Source organism: Tachysurus vachellii, chromosome 5 (genome assembly GCF_030014155.1).
Source record: "Tachysurus vachellii isolate PV-2020 chromosome 5, HZAU_Pvac_v1, whole genome shotgun sequence".
Classification (NCBI taxonomy): domain Eukaryota; kingdom Metazoa; phylum Chordata; class Actinopteri; order Siluriformes; family Bagridae; genus Tachysurus; species Tachysurus vachellii.
Genome location: NC_083464.1, coordinates 9,530,329 through 9,557,397, shown reverse-complemented (window position 1 = coordinate 9,557,397; position 27,069 = coordinate 9,530,329). Strand labels below are relative to the sequence as shown.

Genomic DNA, 27,069 nt, shown 5'->3' with positions numbered 1-27,069 from the left:
ACAATACATAGTTGATAAATAAGGGGCATTAAGCAGTATATATCTTTTTTAATTGTATGGCTGTATACAGTATGAGTCATAGTCAGGATATCTTGGTAATTTCACAGTATAATAATATTATATTACTATGCCATATGCTGTACTCTTCAGATATGGTGAGTTTCATTTCTCTCACGTAATTTAATTCCTGACCTTAAACTCCCTCTCACTATCACACTTTGACAGAGTACTACCTCTCAGTATCATTCCCCCAGCAATCTCTTTAGTCTCCCTATTTGATCCTGCCTCATTTGGAAGAGGCTTTAAGAGGAATCTGAGCACTTCTTTCACCAGAAAATGACTCATTAAGTGAGATGTTATGTGGGAGGCATCACTTCAAAGTGACACGTCTGCTCACATTCCCTTTCGAATGCTCGATGAGCAAACAGAACTCTTGATGTTTCCTCCCTAAAAAAATTACGTCTCTTGATCTGTTATGCTTAATTAACCTAAAGCTAGAAACTTTGCTATGGGCACAGCGGGCCCATGTTTCATGTTGCATTTCTCTACATGTAACTAAAAGGATCATTATTCCCTGTTTATGAGAAACATTTTATGTTGGATCACTATAGACAGCAGGTGCTGAACCTACAGTATATAATGGTAAGGACCACTTTATTTTAGGCATGCTTAAGAAGTACAACGTGCAGTGTTATTAGGCTTTTGTACTTAATGGTATGTACTTATGGTACTTAATGGTATGTATGTACTAGAATACAGCATTGTTTTACAGCATTGTTTTCTAACTGTTATTTTCTTCAAGGATATATTCTATTATTGGTTAGTTCACTCTGCATCACTCTTCTAAAACTGTGTGTTGCAGTATGGTTTACAGGTATTACAATGTCTACAATTGTCAGATGTTTTTTATACATTTAAACAAATGTGAGTATTTAGGCATAAACTAATGTGAGACTATACACCAATCTAAAAAACGAGTTACAAGTGCAATATGCACCAAGCAGAGGTACATGAGAATGAATCAGGCAGGTCCTGCGGGCTGTGTCAGTATGACATCGACATTTGCTTGTTTGGCTGATGCTTTTATCCAAAGCGACTTTTAATTGAAATAGGATACAACTAAACAAGTAAAGGTCTTTTTCAAGGGCCCAAAACAGGCAGAGTAACAATGCTCAGATTTGCACTCATGATCTTACAATCAGTAGCCTTATAGCCCAATGACTTAACCCCTGAGCTACCGAATTAATCAAATGGGCCTTTGAGCCTCACATTAATCAGGCAGTAGAGAGAGAGAGAGAGAGAGAGAGAGAGAGAGAGAGAGAGAGAGAGAGAGAGAGAGAGAGAGGATGGATGGATGGATGGATGGATGGATGGATGGATGGATTTTTCCTTCTTTTTCTACAGCTTAATTAAAATGTAGTGACATCATTGAAGATTTTTTATGCTGTACATCAGAGCTTTTTGAGAGATACTTTGAAGGTCAGGGTCATTACAGGTGTTAATATCTCAAGAGTCCATTAGGTCCATTAAATTACCATTAAGTCAGAATATATTACAGAACTGTCACTATCTGAGTCCACTAGATGCAGGGTTTCGTGCAAGTCACTAACCATTTCAAATAACCATGACTCTAGAGGCATGTGTTGGTTGTATTTTTCTCTACACTATGTCAGTTGAAGTTGTCAGGTAGTTTTATATTTCTATCTCAATGTTTGTTCTAGGGTCATGGGGCAACACAGCACAAAGAATAAGATACTGTATCGTATTAGAAAATAAATACAGAGAACAGAACAATACTACAGATACACTGGATATTATGCAGTACAAACTACAAAGGAGAACAGGAGCATCATGAGGATATTCTGAGTAGCTGTCAGAACTGTGCAGTATTTGTTTAGCAGCAAATTGTAGTAGCAGCAAACAAGCAGAATCATCTGTAAGGACAAGAGCACAGTCCAGAAGATGACACTTTGTTAGAAAGTGTAAATAGTCTGGCTGGTTTATATGCCAGGTTCAGTTCAGATCAGTTGGGTGTTGGCAGCAGGGTATTCAGGAGCATGACAGCCTCAAGGAAGAAGCTGTTACAAAGACAGAAAGGTAAAGTATCTGGAGGAAAGGTGCAAGGGGTCAGCTGCAATGCATGGTGTCTTTTTGGATACAGTGATTTTTATAAATGTCCTCAATGGAATGATTGTCTTCACTTGTTTGAACTATCGACTATAGGGACTTTTTTTTTAGGGTTGAGTGGAAATACAAAAGATTTATACTTATTTTAAAACAACAACAAAAGTGAATGTTAATGTGTTTAATGACTGCTTTTATATTACTCCATGATAGATGATGACTTTCTTAGCCCTTGTGTTATGCCACACCAATAGTCTGTCTTCTATAAGGGCAACAGAAACAACTTTGAGACCTCTTTGAGAGTTAAGCTGAGCATTTTAAATCAAACACCTGCAGAAACTACTTAACTTTAACAAACATACTTCTCCTAAGATCCCTGTTATTTTTTCCTCAGAAAGTTCTAGCAAACTGAGTCACAGTTTTAAAGACAATATAACAAAAATGAACAGTATGTCTGGTAAAATTATTATAATAGAACTATGGATCATCCCCATACATTTAAAGCCAACCATGTTTCTAGCAGTATTTATTATTCTATGAACAGAACAAAAGTGGAGTTGAGTTTATATTGACTTTACCTGACTGCTATTTCACGTGTGCAGTTGTATCAGCACTTTCACACACTCACTCAAACACACATGCACACACATGCACACACACACACATGCACACACACACACACACACACACACACACACACACACACACACACACACATATACTGTATATATATATATATATATATATATATATATATATATATATATATATATATATATATATATATATATATATATGTGTGTGTGTGTATCTCTGTAATTGTCATTTTTGTTGGCAAGCTCCCCATTCTTTAATAACTTAACCAGAATGTAGAAATAATTTAGTGTCATTAATGGTAATGAAGTGGAATGGCAATGAATGTAATAAGGGAAACTAGAGAAGAGGATTGTGATTAATGACGGGGCCATCATGGGGCCTGTTCTTCACAGTATGCATCATCAGTTCTGTCATTCAAAACACTAGCATTTAACAGCAGTAAACTGGATTTGGCCTGTTTTTCTTAGGGTATTCGTGGACTTCCTGGAGAGGTGGGGCCAAGTGGACCTCAGGTACAACAGTTTGCAGCTTTTGCAACTCAAAATAATCCTTTCTTTGCTACCTTTATGTAAATAGACTATATGCAAGTATACTATATACTTGAAATCCTGCACTTTGCTACATTATCCACTGGTTATTGATTTTCTTTGCACATTATCCTAGACACAATATTCTGCATTAAAGTTACTATATATGCCCACAAAGTCTCTGTTGTTGTTGTCATGTTGGTTTCACATTGGTATTGATCTTAGCTTTGTGTCTGGAGCTTAGGGGGCTAGAGGATTACCTGGACCGAAAGGATCTGCTGGACCTAAAGGACCTCCCGTAAGTGAACATATCTCCTGAGCACTGCAGCTTTCCCTCTTTACCTGATCTTCTGTTAGGGACCACTGACCAATTTGTAAAAAAAAAAAAAAAAAAAAAAATCAGGTTCACATTCATTCAGTCTAAAACCTACTTCTTTAAGCAACTGCAGTGGAACAAGGCAATTTGTACACAGCCTAAGCAAAATTTGTAACAGAAATCTTAAAACAATAACAGGGCATTGATTTCTAAAAGAAAAGGAAAGAAAGGCAGAAAAAAACTGACCCTTGACTGACCTCTATTGGCCAATATAGAATATCACAATGTTTAATGATTATTCAATTCATTTAAATGATTTCATTGCTGCCATCTTGTGGTATTGGATAAAGAATTGTGAAACACCTTATTTGTAGAGGGATCAAGATTATTCAACGACAGGTTTATGTTGGATTAAATTAATTCTTGTAGACCATATATCCTTATAAAAAGCAAAACAAAATACAAGTGCAAAAGTACAAATAGAAATAAACGCCTGAACCAAAAATATGAAAATGCTAGAAAGGATTATGAATATTTAATGAATATGAATTTTTAATTAAACATTTTGGAATTAACCCAAATGCCTAGCAGCTTAATCATTTGGCCTACCGTATAAAGAAAAATGAACTATTAAAGGCAGATAAAGTATTTTCCATTGTAATATACTTCCCATGCTGTATCCTCATTATAGCTGGCTAGGCCACTTTCAGGTGCATAGCTGACAGTAATGACTACAGAAAGAGTCACCGGTAATAAATCCAAGAACAAAATCCAGAGCTTTTGTGTTGGAAGCAGAAGCCATAATTAATGGTTAAGCCTTTGTTCATTAATAAAAGTTTTTGCAGTTCACTTTCAAATAATAATAAAAAGTAGTCTGGTAAAAAGAGTTATATTCATCTATTTATAATCTTTATATGATTAAAATGTGGTGTTCTCAATCACATATCCAGGAGAGCATACAGCATTTATTAAAGTAACATAGATTTGATTTTTTTTTTATACACTTTGTTTTTATTTTTTTTTACGTCTTTGGCAGCTATAGATGTACTAGAATTTGACCCAGATTTATATATATATATATATATACTGTATATATATATATATATATATATATATATATATATATATATATATATATATATATACTGTATATATACACAAGTATACATTTTTGTTCACTGTAGTTATAAATTATAGCAATAACTGTCTAATACACTTTATGATAAATACCTTGACTAATTATCTAGCCCTTAAAGACAAAAATGTAGGGATAAAGAAATTAAAAATATGAAAATGCTGTAGCATTGTTTGCATAAAACAGCTGGAAACAAGAAACAACACAGGTTGTCGGTTGCCCAATGCAGATGGATGATGCATAACATTATCAGGATACAATGCAGATACAAGATTCATGAGACAACCTGGTGTAAACAGGGTCTTTCATTATTCAGCACCTCTCAGAGAATGCAAATGATTTTCTGAATTAAGATAAGTTTCTGTATATTAACATTATAACTCTTGATGAGCACAAAAGAACCAGAGAGAATATAAAAAAAACAATAGTTTTCAGTAAATCTGCCAACCACATTCATATTCTGATTCAATGTTAAATACATGTTATCGTTATACACTCATTGTACACTTAATTAGGATTTATTCACTAGTCTAACGAGCCAATCATGTGGCAGCAGCATAATGCATAAAATCATGCAGGTACAGATCCAGACTTTGGGGTAATATTCACATCAGCATCAGTGTGACGTGTGATCACTGTGATATTAACAGTAGCACAGTTGTTGTTACCAGACAGGCTAGTTTGAATGTTTCATAAACTGCTTATCTTCTGATATTTTCACACACACAATTGTTTCTAGAGTTTATGCAGAACAGGGTGAAAAAAATCTCCTGTGTGTGGAGGGTCTGCAGGATGAAGCACCTTGTTGATAAGAGAGATGAGAGGAGAACAAACAGATTGGTCTGAGCTGACAGGAAGTCTATAGCAACTCAAATAATCAATCTTTACAACTGTGGTGAGCAGAAAAGCATCTCAGCAAGAGCAACACATCAATACTTGAGGTGGATGGGCTACAACAGCAGAAGAACACATCAGGTGCCACTTCGTTAAGCCAAGAGCAATAATCAGAGTCACCCAATGGCCCAGTTGAAAACTAAACTATATCTGTTTTTTTTTTCCTACTCTTTAACTGTACTCTTTAGATTCCTATTCTTCTCTGACTGGAGTGGAATGTGGTCTTCTGCTTTTGTAGCTAATCCACCTCATGATTCATAGTTTTGTTCATTCTGAGATGCTTTTCTGCTCAGCATGGTTTGAAAAGTGATAGAGGTAATCTGGAAAATTCCCTCTGTCCTTCCTTATGATAAAGATAATGCTCAGTGTTTTTCACACCATACTAAAACATCAATGTCACAAACAGTCACAAAGAACAATTTTTTTTTTTTTTTTTTTTTACCAATTCTGATGTTTGTTCAGAACCTTAACTGAAAATTGGCTTGTTGAGTAACTGCATAAATGTGCAGATATACACGTGTTCCTAATAAAGTGGTCAATGAGTATAGAGCTCTACTAATTGCAGTTTAGAATGTTTTATTTATTTATTTTTGATTGCATGCCATATTTAAATATGACCGTATGCCTTACGCATGAGCACACCGTTGATAGCAACATAAAACGAATTAGATTTATAAATTAATGAGTCGTTGTAGTATAGTTTAATGATAAACATTGTACAATTTTTTGCAGCTTTCATGTTTCACATATATAGGTTTGATTGTCCTTTTTTCAACTGATAGCATTCCATTTCTTTCTAGAATATTGTATAAAATTCTACTGTCTCCAGTAATCACCTTAAATACAAAATTTCGTTTGATTCAAACCTGAAGGGCATGTGCTTCCTTACTTCTAGCTACATAATGTGGTTTTCAGCTGTGTAATTTTATTTTCCATCTATGTAATACTGTTAAAACAGGGCATTAAAGAAAAAACAGTTATTACTACCCGACAGTTCTGAAAATCTTCAGAACACCCAGGCAGGTAGACTAAGAGACATGCCATAGTGACAAACTGAATTGTCTTTACTGTCCACAGATCCAGTCTCAAATTATGACTCAAATTTTGCCTTAATGTGGCTGCAGTGTTTGGTGGTCAGAGACTGGATTGCAAGCCACAATAGTGCGATGCTAAAATGGCGTAATTTTTCTACCCATATGACCTGCAAATAAAAGTAATTAGTTAAAAACTGCCGACAGAAGACATTTTATTACATTATTTTGTTAGATTAAAAATGTGATCGCGGGCACGGTGGCTTAGTGGTTAGCACGTTCGCCTCACACCTCCAGGATTGGGGGTTCGATTCCCGCCTCCGCCTTGTGTGTGTGGAGTTTGCATGTTCTCCCCGTGCCTTGGGGGTTTCCTCCGGGTACGCCGGTTTCCTCCCCCGGTCCAAAGACATGCATGGTAGGTTGATTGGCATCTCTGGAAAATTGTCCGTAGTGTGTGATTGCGTGAGTGAATGAGTGTGTGTGTGCCCTGTGATGGGTTGTCACTCCGTCCAGGGTGTATCCTGCCTTGATGCCCAAAGACACCTGAGATAGGCACAGGCTCCCCGTGTCCCGAGGTAGTTCGGATAAGCGGTAGAAGATGAATGAATGAATGAATGAATGAATGAATGAATGAATGAGAAAATGTGATCACATGTGAACCAATTTAATAATATTGAACATTTCAAGTGTCTTAAACCCATATGTGTATTTACTGTGTGTATTTTTTACACGTGAATCATGTGATTATTCACATGACTCATACAGAAGGGTCCAAATTCCCTTTAAAAGGAACCCTTTAATCATGGATATGGATATTGTACTTCTTGTTCTATTGCATGTTTCATTTCATTTCTAGTGCCAGGAAACAGAATATTTGATAATGGGATTTCTGAAAACTCTCCATGTCCATTTTTGCTTCACCTTCAGCAAATGCATGATGTAAAAATGGCATATAATAATCCATGCCAACCGTCTGTGTTTTTTTTTAGCTGCTGCCATAATTGCATTCAGTAACTATGGCCATCTTGTAATGCATGAAGTCAGCAGACCGTGTTATCTTCTTCCACCACACTAGTCACAAAATATTTAACTCTGTGTCCTTTCTGCTTCAACATCTCAGGGCATCCAGGGCCCACCGGGGTCCCGTGGAGCAGACGGACAAATCGGCCCTAAGGTTAGTTTTGGATTAAAAATCACCTTCAGCAATTATGCAAATACACTGAGTATCTCCAGTGGGAATGGTTACATAGAAATTGCATACTGTATATTCTCCTCCATAAATTGTATTCTTATCAAATAGATTACTAACAAATGCCTGACAGTAAGGACATTGTGACCGTCATGAACAGTAATTTCTGTACTGTTCTGTAATTTCTAAACCCAACACAAACCCTTATTCCTGTTTACATGTATAGGGAAGTCCAGGACTCTCTGGATCACCTGGTCATCTGGGTATTCCAGGCCAAAAGGTGAGATTTAATTTATAAATACAAGCATTTATTTTTGTCACATGTACAGTATATGTTACAACACAATGAAATTCTTTCTTCATATATCCCAACTTGGAGGTTGTGGTCAGTCATGATACAGTGCCCCCGGAGCTGTTAGGGTTAAGAGCCTTGATAAAGGGCCTGAAAGTTGCTGCTTGGCTTCTGAGCAACAACCCAGAGCCTTAACCACTTGAGCCACCACAGCCCCATTTTATTAACTATAATTTGTTTTTATTTTTTTTGTTGTTGTTGTTTATTAATTTTTTTTATTAAACATAATTAATTTTACTCACTCACTCTCATCTTCTACCTCTTATCCGAACTACCTCGGGTCACGGGGAGCCTGTGCCTATCTCAGGCGTCATCGGGCATCAAGGCAGGATACACCCTGGACGGAGTGCCAACCCATCGCAGGGCACACACACACACACACACTCTCATTCACTCACGCAATCACACACTACGGACAATTTTCCAGAGATGCCAATCAACCTACCATGCATGTCTTTGGACCGGGGGAGGAAACCGGAGTACCCGGAGGAAACCCCCGAGGCACGGGGAGAACATGTAAACTCCACACACACAAGGCGGAGGCGGGAATCGAACCCCCAACCCTGGAGGTGTGAGGCGAACGTGCTAACCACTAAGCCACCGTGCCCCCATAATTAATTTTAAAAAATAATTTTTTTTTATTAAACATTTTTTTTGTTGTTGTTGTTTATTAATTTTTTGTTTAAGTGAAAATTAAAAGGATTTTCACTTTTTGCTTTTGGGAAAGCCTCATATATTAACTACTTATCATTATATATACCACTCTGACTAATTTCTGGGTTAGAAAATGCAAATGAAGAGAAAAACCTAATCATTTTTTAATGATATGTTTCTATAAGTCTAGAAATATGAGCAACACATCACAGTACTGTTAGGTTTTATAGGTAACTTAAGACTTAGGTACTCGGCTGGTAGTTTATTATTATTTAGTGATTAATTAACCAGTGTTCATTAGTAGTTAATATTGGTGAAGTGTTATTACTGTTAGTTGTGTTACCAAATCAATTAAATATCAATAGTTCACCTTAAAAAGCTATGTCTGTGACTACATATCTTGCCTTGGAATAGTATTAAATTTCAGTCACATGGCTTCTTCTTTAATAAACAGTATTTATGTTTTATTTCCTCAATCCACTGTAATTATTCTAAAGTTTGAATATACCGAGCATGTTCATGATAAAGATTTTGACTTCTCAAACTCAATTGGAAATGTATAATTGTTAACAGGGATCAAAAGGAGAACCAGGTTTTCCAGGTTTACAAGGTGCTGCTGGTCTTCCCGGCTTTAAAGGGCATAAGGTAAGTCCACATAAATGTTTAGGAGAAATCATCAGTAAATCAGCCCAGAGTTGTCATTTTATTGTCATTTCAACCACATATACTGTAGCAGTTGCAGTACACATTGAAATGAGACTGTTTCTCCAGGATCATGATGCTACATAAAACAAAGACAGAACTAAGGACTTAGTAAGTTAGTCCTAGGTACATGAAGTGCATCTATGCAACCTGGTGCAAACAGTGCAGGACAAAATGATGGATATGATAGATGTATTTGGTGTGGGGCATTGCAATCCATACAGCTGATTTGTGGTGCGCGTGTGTGTGTATGTGTGTGTGTTGTGCTCGGTACAGTTCAGTAAAGTTTTAGACTGCATCCACTTTGCAATGTCATTTGCAGGTCAGTGATGAGACGAACAGCCTGTTCTCAAATTCCCACTGACATGGTCTCTCTCAACTTACTATTATAATATTAATTCTGTTTCACAGGGAGAAATGGGAGAACCTGGTCCAAAAGGCGCTCAGGTAGAGCCATTCTGATCCTTGATCTTGTTTGTCAAGTTAAAATGAGACATGCATGAATTCAGTGGCTATGTCAGCTCATTAGAAAAAACATGTCATGCTTCAACCAAAAGACTAGTGTTGCCATCACCAGTTGCCAGGTGATTTCCTGTGATAAGATTTGTATTATTGTCACCAGTTTAATTCTGCACAGCACGCTCTCCAAAATGTTGCTCTTAGCCTCAGGATGCTTTTGAGTATTAAATGCTAATGATACCCTTTTAATATCTGAGACCCCCTAACAGAGACCACCTTTCTCTTTCAGGGTGAAAGAGGAAGCGAGGGAACACCTGGTGTGCCTGGGCCGCCGGTGAGAGTGCACTCATATTGTGTCCACGAGGGGGCAGCATAATGCATGTGAATGGGACACTGACAGAGACAGGATGAGATTTATCACCTAGCTATAGCTGGTTACAAAAGCTGGTTTAAATTAATGTTTAAATTAATGAAAATTAATCAGAATAAAATTGCTGAAAATTAAAATACTGAACATACACATTCACTGAATAGATATTTGGAAAATGGAAACAATATCTCTTAACTGCATAGCAGTTATTGTCTTCTATCCTTTTAGGTCATGAGTGGAAAAAAATGTCTTTAGACCTTATAAATGTGCAAGGGTAGAAGATACAAGTTTTTTCTTTGTGACAATATAATCAATACATAGCTTTCACTTGCATCCTTAGAAAAAAAGTACGTATGCCAGATCAACATGTAAGACCATAAACTAAGTAACAGACATAACAGACATTAACAGAAGGTTACATAACCTTCACCTCACTCTTACTTCTCCTCGTCTTCTTCAGTCTCATGGACAGCTGTCTGAGAGATTACTTTAATAAATAAATAAATAAATAAAGCAGACTGTTTTCCTTTTGATATTAATGTAAGAACTGTTAACAATTGCATATTTTTTTCTCTTTTCGTCTCTTATTACCAGGGCGAACCTGGACTCCGTGGAGGCAAAGGAGAGGTCTGTAGAATTAGACTCACAAATTGATTTTAATCTGTTCGATCTCGTTTTCCACAGGAAACAACACCGTCTCCTACTGCTGAAGGAACACAATAGTTATGCATTTTTGAGGAGTGATAGTTATGTCCATGTGGTTTTTTTTTAGATTTGACAGGTTGACGGGTATCAGGCTGAGTGAGCTTCAGCTGTAGTGCAGGGTGCACGGAGGGTGCTGAAGCCACTAGTGCTATTCCATCACTTACAGTGACATTGCGGGGAAAAAAAATGCAGAATGAATAGGACTTAGATTGCCCATCAAACCTTTGGGGACATGTTGTTTTTTTTATGCTTGAGTTTCAATGAGCCAAATGCCTCCAAGCTGTGAAAAAGCTATTTGAGAGGATGGAGGGAGTGCTGAATGAAACTGCATGCCCAGTCACCTGACCTGAAGCTAAACAAGCTGTGAGGAGTCAGATTGTGAGGTTTGGGAGGCAGATGTGTTTAACCAGCTACACAAACCTAAGACAAGAGTAGAAGGAGGCACAAAAGAGGATTGTGCAATGCCTGCAAAACTGTCAGTTAAAGTGCAGGGAGGTTTACAAGACAAACATATACACTTGTATTTCTTTTAGGAAGTTTTTTCCTTAAAAAAGCAGAAAAAATTGAAAAAAATATAATCATTGTTTTTTTCTTGTTTTTAATTGCACAATTAAGCAACCTAACAATGAATATATCAGATTATACATATAAAGTTCTATATTAAATATTATATTTATTATACTTTTTAATTTATATATAATCTCAATCCAAATTGTATTAAGACAAAAAATGTATCAGAGATTTTTCTGCATACCGAACTTATAATATTTGAAAGGACGTAAAATATCAAAGCCTGTAAAGAGATAAAGTGATAAATGAGATCTGAGTGAGCAGAGAAACCATGAAACAGTAACCGAGATCAAGGAATAAAAAAAACTGATGAAAAAAGACCAGATCAACAGATTCTGATTGTCAGTGTAACACAAAGGCTTTTTCCCCTCTTGTGTAGAGAGGTACTTCAGGAGATCCTGGGGTTAGAGGCCCTGATGGGAAGAAAGGAGACATTGGACATATAGGAGTAGTTGGACCACGTGGTTCTGCAGGACAGGATGGGTTACCAGGGCATCCTGGGCTTCCAGGATATCCTGGCAAACCGGTGAGTCTTCTAGAAGTTCACTATTCCAAATATCAATGTGATGACTGATAGCTGAATGAAAGTTTGCACAATTATATAGGACTGGTTTGCCATGAAGGCTGACTAGGCTTCATATCCACCATGAGACTGACCAGGATCTGATTACTGAAGATGAACAAACAGATTCAAGATTCAAGAGTTTATTGTCATATGTACAGGAAACAGTTACAGTCTTCTACACCATATAATGAATTTATTGCTCTCTGAATCCCCCCAGCAGCCTATGACATAAAATACAAGGACATGAGGAAAGAAGACACAAGATGTACATTATAAATTCGCAAATTTACTAACAGTGCTAAATGCAAGAAACAAAATGATGTACGTTCTCCCCGTGCCTCGGGGATTTCCTCCGGCATCTCTGGAAAATTGTCCGTAGTGTGTGATTGCGTGAGTGAATGTGTGTGTGTGTGTGTGGCACTCCGTCCAGGGTGTATCCTGCCTTGATGCCCAATGACGCCTGAGATAGGCACAGGCTCCCCGTGACCCGAGGTAGTCCGGATAAGCGGTAGAAGATGAGTGAGAGAAAATGATGTGCATGTTATAATGTGCACAGTGTGCAGTGTAAACATGTAAGACATGCATTTGAAAAGTCCTACAGATGTATACTGGGTCCGTGTTCATATATATCACATCTTTAAAGGGGTGTATATGAGTGCATACATATGCAGAGTTAGACTGTAGTTTCTCATATTATTTTGATAAATAGACACACAATCAGAATGATTAGAAATAAACTCAGTTAGGGGCCCTCAGGGGCCCAGCAATGGCAGCTTGGCGGATCTGGGATTCAAAATCATGACCTTCCAATCAGTAGGCCAACGCCTTAACCACTAGACTACCACATCCCCTCAGTTATGCAACAGCTATGCTAAATAAAAGAAGAAATAATACCTCAAGTTTGACCGACTGACAAATCTTTTTCAGGGGAAATCTCCTTCTGATGAACAGTTAAAAAAACTCTGTGGAGATGTTTTAAGACGTAAGTAACAAACCTAGACATTTCGCAAGCAAACGCTGGAGATATGTAGGTTTAATAACATCAGTTTATGCTCTGTTGCAGTTTGTGTTGAAACCAGAAGAAGGATGTTTATAACTGCTAGAATTAGGAAACTAGAATAGGAAGTGATGCCAATACCAGCTAAAGGTTGTTAGAGGTTTTTGGGGGGTATTTACTGCAAATTAGCATTTCTCTTTTATAGAATAAATAAAAATCTTCCAAAAAACTTTGACCATAGATCTTCCATAGATCTTAGTATTTAAATAATTGTTAATTTATTAATTGTAAATTTTGTCACTAACTATGTAAACATTTCTTGACAACATGAACTTAGTAGTGACTCACACTTCAATTGTGTAATACAGGAAACATTTATTTAATCAGTATAACCACGTTGAACTCAAAATATACATTTATTATAAAATTTTCTAAGACTAAACAAACATTCTCACTCCAGAAGCAGTGTAACTTGTGACTGCCATGACCCATCAGTGTAAGGATGTTCAGGATTCTCCTTCATGTCCCTCAGAGGAGCTCCCCCGGCTGATGCAGATGATGAATCCTCAGAGCTGTGAGCCCTGTGAGACGGTGAAAGGCCCCCCGGGTCCACCTGGAGCTCAGGGTCCTAAAGGCTCAACTGGACTGCAGGGATATCCAGGCAGGCCAGGCTCTCAGGGCTACCCAGGGTCACCTGGCTTACAAGGAACCCCAGGGGTCAAAGGTATCAGAGCCTTACTAAATCTCTGTTAAACTGGTATGAGAGTCTATGAGGTCGCATAATAAATACATGCATATTCTGTGTGTCATTTCTCTAGGGGACATGGGACCAAGGGGCTTTAAGGGCAACAAAGGGGAGGGCAGGTCAGGACAACCTGGACCCCCTGGAGAAAGAGGTAAAAGAGATGAGACATGATAAATCTATGACGCATTTTATACTGCATAAAGACATATAAGCTCACAGTGCTACTGTGTCTGCTAACATATTCTCTAGAGATGTTCAAGCAAGCTTATTAAAAACAAATTTGTCAAGCTCATTTCCATCATAAAGTTTCTATAGTGTAATTCCTCATCTCTGTGTGTAATTAGAAGAGCTGATTTTATTGTATATCAATTAATCACAAGTCTTGATCATTTTTAATTGCATTTAGATTTATTGTACATTTATATATAGCATTTGGGTAAATCCTATTTAGGGCAGCAGAATAATATTTGTTCGCATAGCCAGGTTGTAAGAACTAGGACAGGGTTTTTTTGCTTTGTATTTCCGATCTCAGCAGGTGGGAATCGTAGCTGAATTTTGGCCCATATTTCAAATATCACATTCTCTCTCACGCCGTTCCACCCACATCAGCACAGATGTGTTCATTTACAACCACAAAAATAGCAGCTAGGAAAGAACAGAGTAAACGGTTGTAAACTCAAGCAACCTAGCAATATGTCAGTCTTGTACCACTAAATTACTGCCATTTTCGTTGTTTTTTTCTTTTTGCAGTCAAAGCCTAGTTCTCTGATTTTAACACCCTGGATAATTCATTTTCAACATGTCTGACTCTAACATTTAGTCCTTCTAAAAGCATAATTAAAATGGATCAGGTATGTTAAAGCTACAGGGAATGGAATTTTGTTTCTAATATATGATAATATGATAAATATGACAAGACAGAGAAAGTGTGAGAGAGAGCGAGAGAGAGAGAGAGAGAGAGAGAGAGAGAGAGAGAGAGAGAGAGAGAGAGAGAGAGATTCTGTAAACAAATTAAACGAGAGTCAGTAAGTGAGAAAGTGTGATATTACACTATAAGCAGAAAAAGATTTAGGCTTGCTGGAATTTGTAGCTTTTGCTGCTGAAATAAATGATGCATTTATTTGTACATTCAATTGGTTAAAATATACTGAATTGCACTCAGACGATTTATCCTCATTACCCAGTTGTGATTGTGATAGTGATTCAGGGTAATAGAACACATACCTTAGGAGCGACTGCACATGATCGATCCCCCCACCCCCCACCCCCCCACCCCCTTATTTTAGCTAGCAAACTGGACTTGGTGGACTATTATCTTTATAGATGTTTGGGGCCATTTCCCAAATAGATCGATGAGAACTAGGCACAGATTCCATGTGATTTAAGTGATTATACAGATACTGAAAGGTTTTGCTTTTTCATCTTCTACTCTCTAACTGTGACAGTCAAATTAATGTGCACAATAAAGATGTTTTAATCTCAGCCATTGTGTAATATTGAGAAAATGACAGAATTTAATGATGTTTTCAGATGCACAGAGATTGGAGTTCCATCTACAGCTACCATACTACTGTAAATAGTTTACCAATGCACCATTGTTGCCATTACGTATGTGGTTTGTAACACAGCCCTGAAGTTTCTCTGAATCTGTGCACTTGCAGCTAAGAAATCTACAGCATTTGACTCATGACACCACACATTGTGAAATATTCTTTTGAAAGTAGATTGCAATAGCATGTTACCAATTCCAGATTCTAACACCATGGGAATGTGAAAAATAAAATAGTTACATGGCTGATCATCAGTAATAGAGTTATATTATTATAAAATAATGTATTTGTTAATTTAGTCCTGTTTAAATGATTTTTTTTTTTTTTGCAACAACAGGGATCCAGGGTCTGTCTGGCACTGATGGAATTGGATTTCCTGGTCCTCCGGGAATGCCGGGCAAATCTGGTTCTCCAGGACTTCCAGGCAAGCGAGGTGCCCCAGGGCCAGCTGGAGTGTGTGACATGTCCATCTGCTACCCAGCCTACAACCTCAGGGAAGAGCACTACAGCAAAGGCCCAAACTTTTGACTCAAGCAGCAAACACATACACAGACCATATCTGCACATGATCAGTTCTTTACTCAATGGCATTTAGGGGAATAATTATAAAGGACTGAATCCAATTGTACATGAAAGGCCTTATGCATGCAGCAATACTGTAAGGACAGTGGCAGAGAAAATCAGAGCAGAACAGATTCAGTGACCTTTTGTTCTGACTGATATGGAGGGCATTAATTGTTGTACAGTATGTATCGCATACGGAGACACCGTTTTGTCATCACCCACCTATCAAGCTTGCATGCAACACAAGATGACTCGACTGACCCACCTGAGGTGATTTTGAAGACAAGGTAAGATCATTATTTTAATTGTAGTGGTGTTGAGTAAAATCCATACACTTTGACTTTTTAAAAGACATATGTTTGGACTCTGGTATGCACTCGCACTGCCCAAAAGAAGCTACCTCCATGTGAACATACATTATACAAGACAAAATATATGCCTTATACACTTTATAGAGTATTTAATCCTTTTATTAAATGTGTATTCATATGCTGCTTATCTTTAAATGTCAAAATCATACCATATTCAAAATGTAATCCAATTTTAAAAAATGTAATGTATTTAATATATTTTATTCTCCTGAAGCAATGAGTAAAGAACAAATACACTTTTCTTTGTTTAACAAATCATAAACCCTTAGAATAAAAAGCTCCATCTAATATCTAAAGAGGTTCTTTAGTTTGTTTGTTTTTCTCAGGGGAAACCATAAAGATTCTTCAGTGAGCTTCCTTTTTTTTCCGTTTCAAATGGAATTTTTTGCTACGCATAGAACCCTTAAAATAACTTAAAGAACCCTCAAGGAACCTTTTTTTCTAATGGTATAGATAAGGGTGGATAAATCTTATATAAATGTTCTGGTCAAAATCTGTATTTATTTTCTTATACAGTTTTATGCTGAAGTTTTTTCTTTGTGTTAAAGATATCGAGATATTGGAGTTGATTAAAATGTTTTGATCCTGTTACGTTTGTATGTCCTTTTTGAAGATTAGTCAAATCAATTATTTTAAAAAATAATAAAGATTCAGATCCAAGAACAAAAAGGAAAACATGGTTGTAGTAGTAGGCTTAAGGGAGTAATTGTGAAATAAACATTTTTGAGGAAGCAGAAGATGATGCCTGGAATGAGTCAAGATTACACACATACACACACGCACACACACACACACACCTATAGTTCTTCTAAAGTTATCTTTATACTGACCATCTTTAGTCAGTTTAGTCCTCTGACACAGACCAGTGTTTTGTGCACAAAAGGCAACTCTTCATTCTGAACATCTGTAGGTCGTAAGTATAATTTATTATCTCTTAAAACGCTTTGGTGTTACTATTATTACTTTACCTTGCATATTTGTAGGTATAACTTTGCTCTTCATAACAGGTTGCATACAAAATGGACCAGTTGGACACATCAACCACTGTTGACTACGATTTAGAAAATTCTTCAATGACTTATATGCCACCATGTGACTTGACGGACATATCTAAATTCAGTAAACATTTATTACCACCATTCTACATTGCAATATTCATTATCAGTTTGCTGGGCAATGGATTGGTTCTATATATCCTATTCAAGTTTGAAAAGATGAGCACAGTCACTAATGTATTCCTCATCAACCTGGTGGTTTCTGATCTGATATTCACCGTTGGTCTCCCATTCCAAGCTGTGTACCATAGCTCGGAGTGGTCCTTTGGCAAAATGGGATGCAAGTTGATGAATGGTACCTACCACCTTGGTTTCTACAGCTCTGTCCTCTTCCTCACTCTTCTGACTTTTGACCGTTACCTGGCTGTAGTGCATGCAGTTGCTGCAGAGAAATGGAGGCAGAGCTGCTATGCCTACATTTCAGCCACTATTGTGTGGTTTGTTTGTTGCCTTACTAGTCTGGAGACCTTCCTCAATTACGATATAGCAGAAGACCTAATTCAGGGGTTAACCTGCACCTACATGAGTGACCCTGAACAGAAGATAATGGGCAATTATTTCCAGTTTGCACTTTTTTTCATCTTCCCCTTAGTTGTTGTCTTGTACTGCTACATCAGGATCTTTTTAAGGGTTCTCTCAACTCGAATGAGGAGCAAACAAAGGCCTCTGAAGCTGATATTTGTCATTGTGGTTCTGTTCTTTATGTGCTGGACCCCATACAATGTCATATTGCTGCTAACAGAAATTGATAACAGAGACCCTTGTGATTACAGTCTTGTCTATCTGCAGTATGTCACTCACAGCATTGCTAATTTATACTTCTGTATCAATCCGATGTTCTACACTTTTTTGGGTAGAAAATTCCAAAATCATGTACGCCGCTTGTTGGTGGATGAGATCCCGTGCTTAAAGAATCATCTGCATGTCAGTGAAAACAGCAGATCATTCTCTAGGTGAATGCTAAATAGCTATAGGATTATTGATGGAAATGTAACACTGCAAAGTTTATAAGAACAATTTATTTCTGTTCCGATCTGTTTTAGCAGTAAATTTATTTAGTTATTTTATCATTTACAATATTTGCGACACTTATTTGTAGTTAGTCTCTGTACAGTTCTTGTTTCCAAAACTTTTCACGCAGTTAATATAAGTGTGCTGTGTATTTAGTGAACGTTTTTAAAATCCATACGCTTTGTTTTTTTGCTTGTCTTCTAAGACCATCGTATCTACGACCATGTTTCTCTGAATCTCGATTCACTTTCAACCTAAGTACATTCGAGTTATGAGGGTTAACAAGCTAATAACAATTTGTGTGAATCCTTGATTGTGCGAGAAGATCATACCACTAATCCTGAACTAATAAACGTTTTTAGATAACATCTGTGAAATGCTTGAGTTTGCAAAAGAAACCATGGGATATGTAGAGACAAGTTCAAATGGAGTCAACTTCCCTGAAGCAGTACTTATTATAATTTAGCCATGCAAGATGTAGAAAGATCATGAGAAAATGTTTCTGTTGTGCTTAAATGTATGTCTTTGATTCTAGGATGAATCTTTCACAATTACCAAAAGACTTTGTTTGTAACTGCATGTTTTTAAAAAGCTTATATTAACCAAAGGGGAAAATCAATTATCATACAAAACAAATGAAACAAAAAAATCAGCATCTGTTATTGGGGGGTTTTGGTTATTGTGCATTGATTGACAATGTTTTCTTGTTAAGTGCTTGCTGGGTTTAAGATGTTTTTATAGTTGCAATGCATGTGTTGTTCTCAGCTGTGTGTTTGTACAGGGAGAGATAGAGAGAGAAATTGAGAGAGGGAGATGAAAATAAAATGAACTAATGCAAGATGAAAAACTGTAAATAAAATGTCACTATTTTGACAGACCGCATATGTCGACAGAGCTCTGAGTAGACTGAAAATAACTCAGAAATTCTGATAATGAAAATGTCTGCTTATAATAGATGTTTTGCGCACTGATTTGTGAGCCATGTTATAACTTTATAAATTTGTTATTCAGTGTTTGCTAATGGATTTAACACAATCTGTGTGTGTGCGTGTTCTTGAATGTAACATTTCATTAAATAAAAATAGAATGTAAGAATTAAGAATTTTTGATAATACAAAATACATAGACTCAGTGTTTATACCTGATGCACCAGAAGCTACAGAGGAATGGAGGAACAGCTTATAGCTCTAGGGTCAATGGTTCGATCCTGACCTCAGGTTACTGTGTTCCTCTGGGTTCACTGGTTTCCTCTAACCTCCCCAAAACAGGTAGAATGTTTAGCAACCTTAAATTGTGCATCTCTGTGTGAAACTGTGTGCAAATGTGATTTTGTCCTGAAAATGACATTTCATACTAAAATCTACATGGTTTACGCAGTCTGCTTTGGATATAATGCAAATCAAGTTGCTACAGGTTTGACTGATCCAAATTAATGTCATGTGGTTGTTTCTCTGTTGATGTATATTCACTCCAATGCTACAATATGTCCAATTACGAGTAGGTTTAACTTGTCCTAATTAGGAAAGCTGACAGCTTTATAGCGCTCTGTTGACAGTGTGAGGGTTTGGTGTGCAATCTTAATATATTCTTGTAACTTAATTAACTGAATGCTGCATTTGCACAAAGTGTATTGTGCTGTTCTTTCAACTTTATCTTGTTTTCTGAAGCACTGGATATTGAATGTTAAACAGGTTAAACACTTACAATGCTGAGGTCTATTTTATTTCTCTACTATATGCACTGTCTATAACTGACATATTTCATAACTGCTAAAATCATACCACTGCAGGTACTAAACCACAGTGAGCAACACAACAAATCAGATACTGTCTGTCTGTTCCAGATTACAGGACCTAAGGGTTCTTTTGAAGGAATGAGAACCGAACCCATCAGGGGCAAAGAAGACCACAATAAAGGGCTGTGTTCAAAATGGGAACTTCATATTGAGGAAGCAGAAGTAGAGCTGAATCATTAGACCGGTACAGTCTAAAGTACAGAAGTACTTTGGTTGATGATACAAAGTCATGTAAGGTGTAAAAAAAAAGGGTACTGTTTGGCCAAGATCATTTTCCACGAACATGAGGAAAATTGATTAAAGTGTCTCAGGCCAGTCAGTGGCCAAAAAGCATATGATGTAGAGTCATAAATACACTGAGTGTGGAAAGCTACAGAAACTGCAACTCCACCATGTCAATAAACTTGTGTTTCCCATTTGGATTGCTCATGCTCTCTACCCTTAGGCAAAAGCCTATCATTTAGAAAGCAATGTCCTACTGACTAAGCAATGCAGGGACATCTCCAGACCTGTAACTGATAGGCCTCCACAACATTTACTGTCAATTGTAAATTGCAAACCACACACTTTTGGTACCCAGGTGTTAGTTGAGAAGTTTTTAAGTGACCTTTTTCAAGTGATCTCTTACACAAATGACTTCTTCATAATAGGACAGGGTCTATCTAAGTATTCATTGTATATATATATATACAAATATTAAGTAGGAAACATTCACAAATATCTGCATGAGTTCAAAGCATAAATCGCATACGTCACATCTGTCTGTCTGTCTGTCTATCTATCTATCTATCTATCTATCTATCTATCTATCTATCTATCTATCAAATTAGTCTATCAAATTAGTCTATCTATCTATCTATCTATCTATCTATCTATCTATCTATCTATCTATCTATCTATCTATCTATCTATCTATCTGTTTGCATACATTTACATTAATTTTGTTCCTATTACATTATAACAACTACAAAAAGTTATTCCCTTCTCAGCATTTTTCTTCTTTCTCTTGAATTACATGTTAACAAAATTAGCAACGAGGATGTTGCAATGACAGAAAAGAGTTACGTCTTTTCCTATGAATGTTACAAAATACTGAGTGAAGACTAGTCCAAAAACAACAACAAAAAATACCCACAAAAAAAAAAAAAACCCTAATTGCTTGTTAATTACCTGTTACAAACAGAACAGACAACATATTGCAATAATATACTGTATAAACCTGGGATTCGCCTTGCAGCCTGAACTATTGTGTAAGTCGTGCTGTTATAGAAAATGAATTATCACCTTCTGATCGATCAGACTTAAGCATTTAACGGTGCTGCTGTACATTTCAGTAATAACTGTCACTTTTTGCTTTATAAGCAGTCTATCTTCTTATGTCAATACCTTTAACCCTTTAACGTTTTATATAACTGAGTCGCAACACTTGATTTATTTTGTTGCACCAGGGGTGTGGTCGAGTATCCAGCTGAGGACAGAGAGGAAGCAGGTTGAATCAGCGGCTTTGTGTCTTATTACTGCCAGTTCACTTATTTGTGTCTCTTTGTGCTTTCGGGGACTGCTATAATGAGAGAGAGAGAGAGAGAGAGAGAGAGAGTGTGTGTGTGACATAGCTGGCAGAGCCTGCTACACACACATACAGTATGCCACCAAGCATGAACTGTGAACTGGCGCAGGGCGAATGCCGTGAGCTACTCTCAGCTGCTTTTTATAGTCTATTTCTTTTAAATTTGGGAAATTGCTCAAAATAAAAGGAATGTTTTGAGCAGTGAAAACTTAAAACTGTACAGAGCAATTGGGGTTTAGGACTAGGCAGTAATTTGAGGTCTATTAAATTCAATTTGTATTTGTATTTATTTGCATTGCCTCTTACACGAATCCAGATTTCTTACAGGAGTCCTGGGATGAGCACAACATGTTTTCAGCAGCAGTTCTTATGCTTAAAAGGTCTAAAAAGTCATTTATTTGGTTCCTTAGAGCAGAAACAAAAAAGTGCTTTTTGCTCTATTGTCCGAAGATCGCAAAGTTCAAATCCCACCAGTCCAAGAGAACGAAATTTACCATAATCCCTTTCCTGTCAATCACAATAACAATAACCAGATATGGGTATCTCTGAGCTCATACATGCAGAAGGAAGCAGATAGCATGTTTCTCTGAGCGTCTTACACCACTTGGTGACAGTACATGAGCAGCAGTTCTTACGTCATTGAGTCATTAACCTATGTCTGTCATAACTATGCACCATTTGTTCATTATTTTTTTCCCCACAATGACCTATAGTTGGCATTTGGGAACCCCCCAAAAATCCAAATGATTGTATTCATTATGCTGAAGACAGCATTTCTCAACAAAAACCAGAATTCAGCAAGGTCATAAAATGTTCCTTGTGAATGAATACAAAAGGAGAGCTCACTTCACCTTAATGTATTCCATTCTTATTTTTAATAGAACTGTCATGCTGTCTTCGTTTTTCGTATTTCTAAACGAAATTTCACTTAATTACACTGGCATGCACCTTGACATGCACAGTGCCCTGTAGCTTCACAATGGACTGCAATTTCATGTTCAGCAGATTCTTCCACTCAGATCCTGAATCCTATGTACCATAGGCTCAAAGCTGTTTTCCGTTTTTCTTTCTTTTTTTTTTTTTTTTCGCTTTGGAGTTGTTTTTCTTTTTTAAAGAGTAGGTTCTTAAGAATCACTGAAAAATAAGCATGCACCTACTGGCAAATTCCATGACGCTGCCTCTGACATGCGCATATAGGGAAAATTATAAAGGCATATCTGCATGCCACACTCCATCAGTGTTCCATTACAATAACAGGTCAGGTTCATTCAGTGACTAAAGCCTAGCAATTTTTCCTAGCAATATTTCCTCATTTGACAGATATATATTCGGCATAGGCAACACTCACATAGAAACAAAATGTAATGTTAGTAAGGGGATGTGGAAACACACTTAAAGTACGTAGATGGACAGATATAGATGGATGTGACACAAGTTACCTCGAAAAGTCACATCCAAGAATGTCAGTGGAAAATTTGTGGAATTGAAAATAAATGGAGTTGAATGACATTTTAGGGATGATTCATATACAGGCGGTGCTTTAAAAAGCCTAAAACATTAATAGTGGCAACAAAAACAGCAAAAATGTGTTTTATTTATTTATTTATTTATTTATTTATTTATTATTTTCTTTTTATCTTTTCAATTTCATGTTTATTCTTCCATTTGATTAAAGAGGGAGAAACAAAGTATAGTAAAACAAATACATTATTTATGTATGTATGCATGGATGCAGTTATATGCTAACCTGAAGACAAACTATTTGAGCTGCTCAAATTTACACAAATCAGCTGTGGCGCAGTGCAGTGATTGAAGTGAACCAACCTGCTCGCTCGCTCTCTCCGAGCTCTGCTCAGAACCTCATCAGTTGTTGTTTGTGGGTAAACTCCTGCTACTGGCTCAAGCCCTGGTGCTATGGTTTGATATGCACACCATGTTTGATGCTAGCCTGGTTATCACCCTAAAGCTCATCAGATTTTATTCTGGTCAACTCTGTGATTGCAATCTGGCTCTGTTCTCCCTGTGCAGATTTTAGGTGCGACAATCAGCATCTGCTTATACAACAACGATGGACGGGAATCCAACAATGAAATAAAAGATGACATTGTTGCAACAGATATCTAAAAAGTTTTATTACCATTCTTAATAAACAAAAATATGAAGGAATATTTGGTGTGAGCAACCCATTTTAACTAAAAAGGTATACGGTTTTTGTGTGATTCAATTTTACAAAAAATTGGCTTGTAATTGACATTCATTTTCACTTGCTTCTGTCTCAGAAAGTCCCAGACAGTCTCAATTAAGTATTTATCTGAATCAGAGATCTATTAATTAATATTTTTCTTTATTTTGCACACTATTGTAGCTGCCAAAGACTTGCTTATATGAATTGCATTCACTTTGCTGTAGCTTGACTTATACCTTTCAATCAGGTGATACAAGGAATCTTAAAATCTAATACTTAGAACTCATTAAACTGTCTTCACATTTAGATAATCTCCACCCCAACCCCTTTTTCTGTAAAAAAAAACAAAAAAAAAACCACAATCAGCACAGAACAGACAGAAAAATAAGGCTTCTCTCCCCGGGTGTGCTTGAGTGTACAGAAAGCAAGCCATGCTTTAATCAGCTCTCTTCTTGCCTGTAGATATAAGTGTATGTATGTCTCCTGGGGCTTTGAACAGTCTGTGCTAGTCTACGCGTGGGCATAGGAGACACACAAGATCCTAAGGCAAGGCGATGATTGGCCAGTTTCACTGTTGAATACACTGCAGTCAGGACTGCTGGGGAGTAAGACAGGAGTCAACAACTACAGAACAATAAAGTTAATAAAGTTAGCTTTAATATATTCATCAAATGCTACAAAGTCTGATGAAAATTTTGTGATTGTCTCTCATTAAAGAAAAACTAGCAAGAATTTTGTTTTTGCTATTTAGATAAAAAAATGTGCCACTGTTCATTATGTTTATTCGTTCTGTTTGTTTATCATTTTAATAAATTCTCTTAAAGTTTGAAAACATTTAGAGATTTATTTCATTTATTACAGTATTGGCAATACTTTAATGCCTTTTTAGAGAATATAGGTCCATGTCCCGAACATTTTAAACACATATAACACTTACAAGATGGTATCTTGTGTCCATCGGTAGGATATTTTATAATCGTTATAAAATATAAATTGCACAATCACCATCTGTGGAACAGTCCAAATAATAGCATACTGTACAACACCTGTGTATCAAGAGCTCTTAAGTTCAGGAGTGCTAGACTGTATGAAAATATATACTCACCATGGCAAAAGAGATGATAAGAGCCTAACAGCAGCTTTGCAGGACAGGTTACATGTTGGTGACAAGTTGCTGAGAATTTATTAAAAGAACGAATGAACAATGGCACTTGAAATAAAAATGATTTACTTTTTCTTGTCCTGATGGCACTGAGCTCTACTTGTATGTAATATGATGCAAATCATGTTAAAATGCTCTGCTTTAAATGCTTTCTATTTTTCTTTTTTTTATTTAGATTTAAACAGTTTAATACGACAATAACGTTGAATCTAAGCTAATCTAATCTAAACTAATCTAATCTCTTTAAGCTACTATATGATTATGGCATTAATGTATTACAGTAGCAATGTATAAAATTATACATTCTTGTCACCTGCAATTGTAAAAATGGACTGGATTTGTTCAGTTTAAACAAAAAGTTTAATTACCTTCATTTGTGTAGTCAAAAAGGCATCAGTAGAAATAATAACCTCCCTTATATAATGTGCATTGCATTTGGATTTCTTCCATTCTGAGGCCATATAAATTATATGTAGCTTTCCATTAACTTGTTACTGAGGCCAGAGTTACCTGTAACCTGTCCTGCAAAGCTGCTGTTAGGCTCATATCATCTCTTTTTCCATGGCTCTTCTGCCATCTTCTGAGTGTATTTTTTATACAGTCCAGCACTCCTGAACTCAAGCACTCCTGGTACACAGGGGTTGTTTGTGGCTGGATCCGGTGCAATGGGATTTTTTCAAAATACTAACTGTCTTCAGTGACTGCTAGATATCAGCAAGTCCCCATCTACACAAACTGGAGAAATTGCATCATGTTACAACACTGTGAATATACTCTATCATTGCTTAGAAACTTTTTAAAAAGACCTTTCTGAAAAAGGGCAAAGTGCCTCAGTCTGCCACGATTCCCCAAGAGTCTGACATGAGATCTCTACCTTGTCCCTTAAGGCGCTTCTTAAAAGCTCATGTAAAATGTTGCAACTAAAATGTGTTGCTTTAAAAATAGACTTTTGCTAGCAATTAGCAGACGGAGCTGTATCCCAGGGAACTGGGTGGCTTAGTAGTTTTCCTTGCACCTCCAGGAATGATGGTTTAATTTCCAACTCTGGCCTGTGTGTGTTGATAGTCATGCTCTTCACATGCTTAGAAGGTTTTCTCTGGGTACCTACCGAGTCCAAAGATTTGGATTCTAGGCTTATTGGCATCTCTGAATTGTCCATAGTATTTGCGCATGTGTGATTTTGCCTCCCAATGGGTTGATCTTTAGTGCCCTAAATTCTATGGGATAAATGCCAGGTTCTACCACTATGTAAGAATGGATGGATGGATGGCTGGTCCCTTCCCTGTCATGCCACATTATGATGGGTTTGTTCAGGGTTTACAAGGGATTCAATGAGGTTTCACAGAGTACTGATGGTGTCATTTCCAAGCAACTTTTTAGTTAGCACTATGGTTAATTATGGTTATATGTGCACATATAATATACATAAGAAGGTATTCAGGTGATTCTCACCACTTCAAATCCATTAGCAGGATTTACAGAGCTACAGGTACATAAGTAATGATCATTTCATTTTATGTAGTTGAACATAGTGTACTTACAAAAAAAAATATTAGAGGAATATTAGTCTTTTAGATTAAATCAGAGGAATACAATTATAACATTGCTGCTGAGTAGCCTAAGATTAGATCTTGGCAGGTGGCAGTGCATTTAATTCTTAGGCAAAATTTGGTCTAAAAATATAATTGTGTTGGCAGATTTAGAATGTCATAACCCCTGACCCCCTGGTGTGACATATTAGCAAGTTTAAATACCAAAATACCACCTTGAATATACCCTGAATTTAACTATTAATTCCTATCATAACTATTAATATTTTATTTAGAATGCAACCAAAAGGTAGAAACCAAAAGGATTAGGCATAACAATTAATTAGT

At 36.7% G+C, this 27,069-nt stretch overlaps 2 protein-coding genes across 2 annotated transcripts in view; both read left to right on the top strand.

The window, feature by feature from the left end:
* Positions 1–16,557, top strand: part of si:dkey-225n22.4 (collagen alpha-1(XXI) chain) — a 46,585-nt gene extending 30,028 nt beyond the window's left edge. Inside the window, exons 16-28 of the mRNA XM_060869404.1 lie at positions 3,189–3,233; positions 3,493–3,546; positions 7,745–7,798; positions 8,040–8,093; positions 9,393–9,464; positions 9,933–9,968; positions 10,270–10,314; positions 10,945–10,977; positions 12,005–12,151; positions 13,118–13,172; positions 13,720–13,911; positions 14,006–14,083; positions 15,820–16,557. Coding sequence (XP_060725387.1) covers positions 3,189–3,233; positions 3,493–3,546; positions 7,745–7,798; positions 8,040–8,093; positions 9,393–9,464; positions 9,933–9,968; positions 10,270–10,314; positions 10,945–10,977; positions 12,005–12,151; positions 13,118–13,172; positions 13,720–13,911; positions 14,006–14,083; positions 15,820–16,010 — 1,056 coding nt within the window. The 3' untranslated portion in view covers positions 16,011–16,557. The remainder of the gene's footprint in view (positions 1–3,188; positions 3,234–3,492; positions 3,547–7,744; positions 7,799–8,039; positions 8,094–9,392; positions 9,465–9,932; positions 9,969–10,269; positions 10,315–10,944; positions 10,978–12,004; positions 12,152–13,117; positions 13,173–13,719; positions 13,912–14,005; positions 14,084–15,819) is intronic.
* Positions 16,558–17,436: 879 nt separating this feature from the next.
* On the top strand, positions 17,437–18,433 carry ccr12b.2 (chemokine (C-C motif) receptor 12b, tandem duplicate 2). Its single transcript, XM_060869174.1, has one exon. The coding sequence runs from the start codon at positions 17,437–17,439 to the stop codon at positions 18,427–18,429; it is 993 nt and encodes a 330-aa protein (XP_060725157.1). The 3' UTR covers positions 18,430–18,433.
* Positions 18,434–27,069: the final 8,636 nt, after the last annotated feature.